The 8,839-nt window shown below is 68.8% G+C and overlaps 1 protein-coding gene across 1 annotated transcript; it reads left to right on the forward strand.

Moving 5' to 3' along the window:
• The first annotated feature begins 122 nt into the window (after window positions 1-122).
• On the forward strand, window positions 123-7,342 carry TACC3 (transforming acidic coiled-coil containing protein 3). Its single transcript, XM_037530523.2, has 15 exons — window positions 123-275; window positions 388-524; window positions 1,956-2,798; window positions 3,043-3,118; window positions 3,251-3,359; window positions 4,175-4,227; window positions 4,376-4,473; window positions 4,701-4,782; window positions 4,872-4,952; window positions 5,030-5,106; window positions 5,198-5,241; window positions 5,620-5,780; window positions 6,675-6,781; window positions 6,860-6,980; window positions 7,058-7,342. The coding sequence occupies exons 1-15, from the start codon at window positions 123-125 to the stop codon at window positions 7,121-7,123; spliced, it is 2,208 nt and encodes a 735-aa protein (XP_037386420.1). The 3' UTR covers window positions 7,124-7,342.
• The last annotated feature ends 1,497 nt before the right edge of the window (window positions 7,343-8,839 follow it).

The raw sequence follows: 8,839 nt of genomic DNA on the forward strand, positions 1-8,839 counted from the left end.
GAGGCCTGGGGCGACCCTCCTCCGCCCGGGCCTCTCCGGCCAGGGCCGGCCTGCGCTGGGCCCGCGGCTCCGGACCCGGAGGCCGGTCCCGCCCGCGCGCCCACGCCCGCCCTCTGCGCAGGATGAGCCTGCGCGGCCTCGGCGACGGCAGCGCCCGCGGGGACAGGGGCGGGGACCGCTGCGACCTCCTGCCCGCGCGCCCCGGAAGGCCGCCCGCCCTGCGCCCCTCGCAGAAGGAGAACCTGCCGCCCGCCGGCTCGGGCCGCGCCGCGAAGGTGAGCGCGGGGTCCCCGCCGGCCCTGCGGCCCTCGGCCTCCCGGACCGGCCTGCGGCGACCCGGCGGCGGTCCGCGCAGCCCGCTCAGCCGCCCGCCCGCCCTCCCTGCAGGTGACGTTCCAGACGCCCCTGCGGGACCCGCGGACGCACAGGATCGCGAGCCCCCAGCCGAGCGGCAGGCTGGAGGCCGCTCCGGACGCCAGCGCTGGAGGCGCAGACTCGGGCCCAGGCCCGGCGCGGAAGGAGAAGTAAGGCCCGCGCTTCCCGTTTGCTCGTGGGCTCGGCAGGAAAACGCTGCTTTGTCACGTCACCTCTGGTCGGGCTTCCTGGGGGGTGCCGTGAAGGCGGGGCCAGGTTCCTGCTGCCCCCCCCTCTTGAGCACGCAGCCTGGGTCTCTGTCTCACTGAGGCGGGAGCTCTCCTGAGGGCGGCTGCAGGGGTGGGCACTGTGCCTTTGTTTACAGTTTTGGATCCTGCTGGGGTCCCCGGTTGCAGGCCCGCCTGGCAGCAGCCACCCGGGCCCCACGGGACTGGGTAGAGCTGATTCTGGACAGTGGGGGTCCGCTCTGACTGGTCAGCACGCGGGCTATCCTGCAGCTCAGCTGCAAGGGCTGGGCCTGGGCCCGGTGGTCAGCTGAGCAGGCGCTGCCCCCTCCGGTTCAGCCTGGCGAGGAGGGCCCTGGTGACGGCTCTTGCATCCAGGTGAGGCCAGCTTAGCCTGTTGGGGACTCCGGACCCTCTGCACTCAGAGGGGGAAAGGGCCCCGCCGGCTCGTTCTGGTGTTTGAGGATGCAAACTGCTCACACCTCCTTTTCCTCGCGAGCAGGCTTTAAATGCCTGGGGAGAGGAGCGACAATGACATGTCACTAGCGTGTCCTTCATCCAGAGAGAGACGAGGAGGAAGAGGAGGCCGCCTTGGGTCGCCGCCCCGTGTCCCTGCAGAAGCTTCTCCAGCAGATTCTGATTTTCCAGACCTCGTCTCTCTGTCATCTGCCTCTCGTACTCTTTTTGAAATTCAGCAAAATAGAATTAGAGGTTCAAACTCCTGCCCAGAACAGAAGGGCCCAGCCTGCCTCGTGGCCCCAGAGATTCCCTCCCCTGTCCACTCCCCAGGGTGGCCTTGGGGTCCCGCCAGGCCTGCCATTATCTCCAGCAAAAGCTGGACCACAGGTCTACCCCTGATGGGGTGTCTGGCGGTGCCCATGACAGGCACAGACTGGCCTGCGGCCTATGCGCATGCCTGCCCGCCCCACCCTGGCAGCCCCAGCCCTGGTCTGTGGGGCTGCCTGTGGGAATCGGCCCTAGGAGTGGCATGGCCTGGCTTTCCTTTTCCTGCCGGTAGCTGTGTCTCTCGCGGCCAGGAGAATCACAGTAGAGGGGGCCTCCCCGGTGGCGCAGCTGGTTGAGCGCAGCGCTGTGAAGCTGTCCGCAGCCTCTGCGGTGCGGGTTCGATCCCCGGCCGGCCAGGGAGCTACCCACATGGCGCAGCAGACCTCTCCTATCTCCCCGCCGCTCCCCTCAGCAGTGCTTTCCGTCTACCTGCCTGTTGTGCTCCCCACTCTCTCTGGTCTCTCACCCTCCGGCGACTCTGCCGTGTACCGCAGCTCTTGTATAAATTAAGAGAATCTCAGTGGAGGGCAGGTGGCCTCCCACATGGTCACTGGTTCTGTCTCTAAACAGCCAACAGTTCGCCAAGGAAGTGGATGCCAAAGCAACCAATGGAATCCTTCAGCAACCAGCGGTGGCCGATGGTGATCTGCCTCTTGGGGATGTTAGACCAGACTCTGAAGACCGGCAGCTCTGTGGACCCCCTGCTGCCGCCGCCGACCCCTTAGGCTCTCCCCTGGCCCCAGGGGGTCTCGAAAGCCAAGTGACCTACCCAGGACCGACATCTGGCTGCCCTGGGCAGGCCCTGGCAGGAAGGGCCTGTCTCTCCACAGAGAAAAGCGTTGTCTCCACCTCTGACGCTTGTGAGCCGCCCACGCTGGTACCCCAAGAGGACTCTCCGGGAGCGGAAGGAGAAAGTGCACCGGGGGCGTCTGCTTTCTCTGCCGGGGCTGTGACGCTTGCTGGTGCTGGCCCTAAAGCCATCTCTGGAGAAAGGCCCCTGACCCGGCCACCTGGTGGGGTCCCAAGCAGCCTGGACGACACCGTGGCTGACTCTCTGGAGCCTGGACGGGCTGCGTCCCCAAGTCCTCAGGAGGGGGTGGACAGTGGTCAGGCGGTTGCGTGCCTGAGGAGCGGGCCGGTGCAGCTGGAGTTAGACCTTTCTGACGCAGCTGCCGTCCAGAGGCCGCCCCCACCAGGGGCCCTGCAGAAGTGGCCCAGCCTCCGGCCTCCCTCCACGAGGCCAGAGGCCAGGCCCGGGGAGCCCCAGAGTCCTGCACCCCCAGCCCAGGGCCCCAACCGCCTGGACAGCCTGAACTTGGACCCGTTTGGAGGTGGTGGAGACACCCAGCCCCCTGAGCACCCGACAAGCAGCCCAGCCAGGCCCACAGCCCCGGAGGACGTACCTCCCAGCCGGTGAGTGCAGGATTTGCCCGCCCTGTGGCGCCTGCCCAGTGAACGCTGTGCCCACGGTGAGTTTGGCAGCCACAGAAAGCGCCATCATGCGAGGTGGTTCCTCAGCTGCGCTGCCCACACTCACCCGCAGGCTGTCCTGGGCTTTACTTTCCCAGGGTTGTCCCCCGGGGCACCGCCGGCTGCCAGCTTCATTGGCCCAGGCTCCCTAGGCAGCCTGCGGGGCCTCACTGCTGACCCTTTTCAGGCAGGTGCCTGCAGCCCCCGAGCAAGGCGCTGTTGACGGGCAGACGCCAGCAGGGACCGCGGGCCTGAAGGGCGAGGTACGGGCGCCTGCGGGGGAGAAGGCCAAGGGGGGTGCAAGGACCGGCAGACGCTCCCGCCCCTTGTCTCTATGAGGGTGGTGCAGCGGCCGCCCGGGCCCTGGCTGCATGAGGTGCTGCTTTCTCCTCCAGGAGGGGACCCCTCCGTCTCCCCGCGCACAGACGCCCCCGCGCGGCCCGGGCCTGCAGTCGCAGCCCCCCTGTGACCTGAGCGAGGAGCACTTCCGGGACCCGGCCGAGGGTGTGTGTCCACGGCCCTCCCCTGCCCCCACCCCGCGGAGGTGACTCCGGTCCTAGAGCGCGTCCGCCTTGTCCAAGAGAGCAGACTCGCAAAGGGCCTCTGGACACGGGGCGCCTGCAGCGTGCAGAGGCCAGGCGGGAGTACCACCTCCGGCGCCAACAAGCTCAGCTCCGGGCGCCTTCGAGCCTGCGGACGGGTCTCCCAGGCGGGGCCTTGCATGCTCCTCGCTGCTTGGGCACTGGGGGGCGCTGGCCGGGGTAGAGCCCACGGGGCCCTGGAGGCCCATCAGGGGTATTCCTCCAGCGCGACCCCAACAGCTGGCTCGGGGCCGTCCCCAGCTGTGCGGACCCGCATCAGTCTCTGCAGCCCGAGGGCATGAGGCTTTCGGGTGTGGGGAGCTGCCACCGGCTGTGTCCAGATCGGCTGCGCCTGTTCTCACGACCCGCGTGCCGGCACTGCGGCCCCACACGGGCTGCTCCTGGCCGCGCCGGCTGCTGGGCCTGGGGCTCGTCCCCGGTGCGCGGACACGTCGGGGTGGCTTCGGGTTCGCTGCCTGTTTCTTTGCTGGGACGTCGGGAAGAGCTACCAGGGCGCTTGCCTCGGGGGAGAATTTTTCTCCCGCCGTCGCCCCTGAGGAGCGACCTCGCTGAGGGGCCCCTTGTGGGGCCGTGAGCTGGTTCTCAGGGCGCTGGGGGCCGGTCTCCGCGTCGGGGGCTGCCACTGGCACTCCAGTGTCTTCAGCGCCTCAAAGCAGGTCCTGGGGTGGGGGGTCACGCCTGCGTGCCACAAAGCCCATGGCGGCGTCTCCCTCCCAGCCCTAGGCACGGGGGCCGAGGTGGACTACCTGGAGCAGTTCGGGGCGTCCTCGGTAAGTGGCGCCTTCTTGGCTGCTTTGGGGGGAGGGGGCGGTGCCCAGGTGCGGCTGCCAGGCCTGTCTCCAGGGTCTTCCCTGCGGCTGGTCAGGCCACGTGCCGGGGCCCCCACCTGGGCCGCCCTGCTGACGCCTGTGCCTGCAGTTTAAGGCGTCAGCGCTGAGGAAGCACTCCTTGTACCTCAAGTTTGACCCGCTCCTGAAGGAAAGCCCTCAGCGGCCAGCGCCCCCGGGCCCCAGCAGGTAGGTGCTCTCAGTCTGGGGAGGGCGGCAGCACCGGGGCGCCCTTGGGCTGGGGGCGTGGAAGGGTTCCAGGTGGACTATGAGAGCCAACTCGGGAGGCCACAACCCTGGAGCAGGAGGCCATGTTGGCCGCTCCTGCCTCCCTCCAGAGCCTTCTCCCTGGCGGGTCGGAGACCACCGGGGCTGACCCTGCCCCGAAGCAAACAGCCCATGTGCTCTGCTCTCAGTGCCCCTGGCTCAGACGCACCCACCCCAGGAAGCCCGCTTGCCACACTGGTGGACCTGGACTTCGGATCCCCAGCAGCCCTTGTGAGTGCTTCATGCCAGGATGGCGGGGGCGGTGGGGGGTCAGGCCTGTACCGGGGGGACCTGGAGGCCCGGCTGGTCTTCGCCCTCAGGTGCCGGTTCTGCCGCCCCCGTGTGCCCTCGGGCCCATCGTGGACCTGCTGCAGTACAGCCAGAAGGACCTGGACGCTGCGGTGAGCATCCCGCACCCACAGGGGCACCAGGTGCTGGGTGGGGAGGGCGCCACCGGCTCAGCGGTGTGTCTGTGCAGGTAGAAGCTGCGCGCAGGGAGAGCCTCCTGCTGAAGAGCCGGTGCGAGGAGCTACAGGCGAGGAACCTGGAGATGGGGTGAGCGCTGGCCGCACCCCCTTCCTACCCCCTTACCCTCCGTCCTGGCGGGCGTGCCCAGGGCTCAGACAGGCACCTGCTCTTCCCACAGGAAGATCATGGAAGGCTTCGAGGGTATCGTGTACCAGGCCGTGGGTGAGTGCAGGCACCCTGCCCTCAGCAGGCTCCCCTCCTCCCTTGCTGCCCCTCAGGGCCCAGCTGGAATCGGGCAGGCATTTTCTTGTGGCAGCTGCTGCTCTACGCCAGGTAGCCAGATACTGGGCTGCTGCTAGGGCCAAGCTGGGCGCTGCTTGAGCAGCCTGATCCCCAGGGCTGTGTCCAGGTGGGCACAGGCTGTAGAGGCGCGCATGCCGGGGCCAGGCTTCTCCCGCTGACGGCCCTAGGTTCATTCTGGGAGGGCATGGCGGGTACCTGCCCACAGCCTCTGAGGGGGGCAGGCTCCCACCTCCTGCTAGGCGGTGGGTGGTGCTGGGCACCCCACCAACCCAGAGCCCTCATTTTCTTGCACTGAAGAGGAGGCTCAGAAACAGAAGGAACATTCCAAAGCCGAGATCCAGAAGGTTCTCAAAGAGAAAGAACAATTGGCCGCAGACCTGAGCTCCATGGAGAAGTCCTTCTCTGAGCTGTTCAAGCGGTTTGAGAAGCAAAAGGAGGCCATCGAAGGCTACCGCACGGTGGGGGTCCGGGGCTGGAAGCTGACATCCAGGCCTGGCCATTGTACCCGACCCAGGCTGAGAGCCCAGCTGGGCCACGGTACCCGCGGGTGGGGCAGGGCTCCTGACTGGTGGCGTCCTGGCTGCAGGACAACCCCCACCCACCTGGTGCTGGGGTCAGGGGTGGGGGTAGTTGCGGGGCCTCCTGGGGAAGAGCCGGCTGAACTTGAAGGTGTGGCTTGGTATTGGGGGAGGAGGCCTCAAGCCCTCAGACCCGGGGGGGGGGGGGCGCCCACCCTGGCCCTGAGCACGAGGCCCTGGAGGCCTTCGGCAGCTCCCGGTGGGAGTGCCTTGTGGGGCAGGAAGCCGGGCACAGGTGAGGGCACCTAGAAACAGGCCCTGGGGCTACGGAGTCGACAGGCAGGCCGGCGGGATGCCGGGCAGCTGGCTCCCTATCTGGGGCCGCCGGGCCTGGCTTCCTCACACAGGCTCCTTTTCCACCTCACCCGTGTCAGGCATGCGCGCTCCTGGCCACAAAAGCGTCACTGCAACAGGCCTGCAGGAAGGACACCAGGGCCGCAGGGTCATGCAGTGGTGGGCTCACCCAGCAGGGGGTGCTGGGCAGCAGGGAGGCGGGGAGCAGTGGGGGACAGAAAGGGAAAGCCCAGGGGCCAGCAGGCTGTAGGGCGGCAGACTGGCTCCAGGGAGGAGGCACCGCCCGGGCCCGAGGGAAGCGGGGGCGGCCGGGCAGAGGCTGGGACATGACACCGGCAGCCAACCAGGGAAGGGGCTGCATGTGAACGCAAGCAGGCGCTGCCCACGGGCAGGGGGCCAGGGCTGCTCTGCGCCTTGGGAAGAGGCCGCCTTGCGGAGCCGGGGGCACCAGGCGAGGTCAGCGTCCCTCGTGTCCCAAAGAATGAAGCCTCGCTGAAGAAGTGCGTGGAGGACTCCATCGCCCGCATCCAGGAGGAGGGCCAGCGGTACCGGGCGCTGAAGGCCCACGCCGAGGAGAAGCTCAGGCTGTGAGTGCACTGGGAGGGGCCCGGGGAGGGCCTGGCAGGGCCTGGCCGCCGGGCTCAGCCCACCTGCCGCTTCCCCAGGGCCAACGAGGAGATCGCCCAGGTGCGCAGCAAGGCCCACGCGGAGGCCTCCGCCTTCCAGGCCAGCCTGCGGAGGGAGCAGATGCGCGTCCACTCGCTGGAGAAGACCGTGGAGCAGAAGGTGGGCGGGGTCCAGGCCTGCCCCGAGGGGGGGGGCAGCACCTCAGGCAGCACAAGCAACGCCCCGACTCTCCCCAGACGAAGGAGAACGAGGAGCTGACCAGGATCTGCGACGATCTCATTTCCAAGATGGAGAGGATCTGAGGGCTCCCTCCCCGGAGCGCGCCCCGCGTCTGTCTTTGCCAGGAGGCCCCGGTCTGGCTTCCCCCAACCTCGCCGGCTTTCACGCCGGCCTCACTGGTCCGCCTTAGAGGACGACTCAATAAAGTCCCTGATCGCAGCACTGAAGCCCTCGCCCCTCTTCCCACGGAGGGTGGCCTGGCCGGGGCCTTGGGGTGAGCAGCACCCAGACGGCCACCGAGAGGCCTCAAGAGCAAGACGGGCACCCGGAAGGCGTCCCCACAACTCCCTGCGGCCCTTCTGAGCTGGGCATGGACCCCCGGCCCCTCCCGCCCCAGACTTGCTGTTCCCCATTCGCCGCTGGGCAGCAGGCTCTCGAGGCCCTCACTGCAGAGACAGAGGCCCTGGGTGGGGCCTTTCCTGGGCGGTGGATTCCAGGGGCCTCCAAGCCCTGCTCCCCCCTCACTGCCCCGGGCTGTGGCCAGGAGGCTGCCGCCAGGAGTCGCTACCCACAGGGAACAGCCTGACTGGCCAGAGGCTGCTCACCTCTGTGGTCCAGTGGCCATTTGGGGTACAATACCCCGTGGGTGGAGGTCAGGGCCCTCACCTGCCCCTACTCCATGTGGTCTAGGGGACCGGCAACACCCCAGAATCACTAGGGCCACCTCTCGGGACCATCCCTGTCACCCCAACCTAAAGCAGGTGTGGCTGGAGGCCAGGTCGTGGGAGGGAGGCGCCTCCCCAGCAGGAGCCAGTGCTGCCTCGGGGACTCCCTGCTGCCTTGCCTGCCCCGGGGCCACCCAGAGGTGGGACCCACCTTGGTGGGTGAGGGGCTGGCTGAGGCCTGCAGCCTCTGGCTCTCCGGCGTCCCAGGCTCCTGCCCTGCAGTCTCTCCTCTCCCTCCTGGCCAGAGGCAGGGGCCACACTGGGGGGGTCTGGGGGCGTCCTCACCCCACTCACCGGCAGCCTGTTCTCAGCCCCTCCCAGGCTGCTGGCCCCTAGGGGCCTCCCTGGGCAGGCCATGCCAGGCGGCTGCTGTGTCAGGGCACCCAGCCTCGTCAGGGCCGCACTGAGGACACAGGCCGCTGGGCAGCATCCCGGGCCGGGAGCCTCTGGGACAAAGGGGCCTTGTGTGCTGAATGGATGTTTATCCTGGAGCCCAGGCTGACCGGGGCCAGGAGGCCAGGCGGGGGCCCTGGCGCTGGCCGTCCACAGTAAACACGGCCCGGCTGGCACACGGCGTCTGCACTTCCACCCCCTGTGTCCTGCGCGTGGGCACGGCCCGGGCCCCGCCAGGGGAGGGGCGTGGGGGCAGGAGCTGCCCACAGGAAGGGGGCAGCCTGGGCCAGGGTAGCCGCCTCAGCGGGCCCCGCCTTCCCGGGGCGCAGGGGCGGTTGTCACAGAGCCCCTCCCCACAGGGTGGTGAGCCTGGACCAAGCTCCCCGCTGCTGGGGACCAAATGTGTCCCCCAGATCCGTGCGTTGAAGCCCTCCCACACATGGGGGGGCCGGTGGGTGAGGCCGTGGGCCTTGGCGGGAGCAGGATGCCTGTTCTCCTGGCCCTTGGGGGGCGGCCGGCGGCTCCCGCTCTGCCCTTGCAGCACCTCCAGGTCCCCCAGCCGCAAGGCTGGGTTCCAGGGGAAAGGGATGCAGGGAGCTGATGGCCAGAGACCCCTGCTGCGCCCGCCCCAGGCCCTGGCGCCCCCACCATGTTCTGCCCCATCCTGGTCAGGTGCCCCTG

Source organism: Talpa occidentalis, unplaced genomic scaffold (genome assembly GCF_014898055.3).
Source record: "Talpa occidentalis isolate TD23 unplaced genomic scaffold, MPIMG_talOcc4v2.1 talOcc4.6, whole genome shotgun sequence".
Classification (NCBI taxonomy): Eukaryota; Metazoa; Chordata; class Mammalia; order Eulipotyphla; family Talpidae; genus Talpa; species Talpa occidentalis.

Bases quoted from the DNA above. Each gene is read 5' to 3' on its own strand.
- TACC3 (XM_037530523.2), top strand. From the start codon at position 123: ATGAGCCTGCGCGGCCTCGGCGACGGCAGCGCCCGCGGGGACAGGGGC. The intron at 4,474-4,700 runs GTAGGTGCTCTC...CTCTGCTCTCAG, and splicing joins GCGCCCCCGGGCCCCAGCAG to TGCCCCTGGCTCAGACGCAC. The intron at 6,981-7,057 runs GTGGGCGGGGTC...GACTCTCCCCAG, and splicing joins AGAAGACCGTGGAGCAGAAG to ACGAAGGAGAACGAGGAGCT.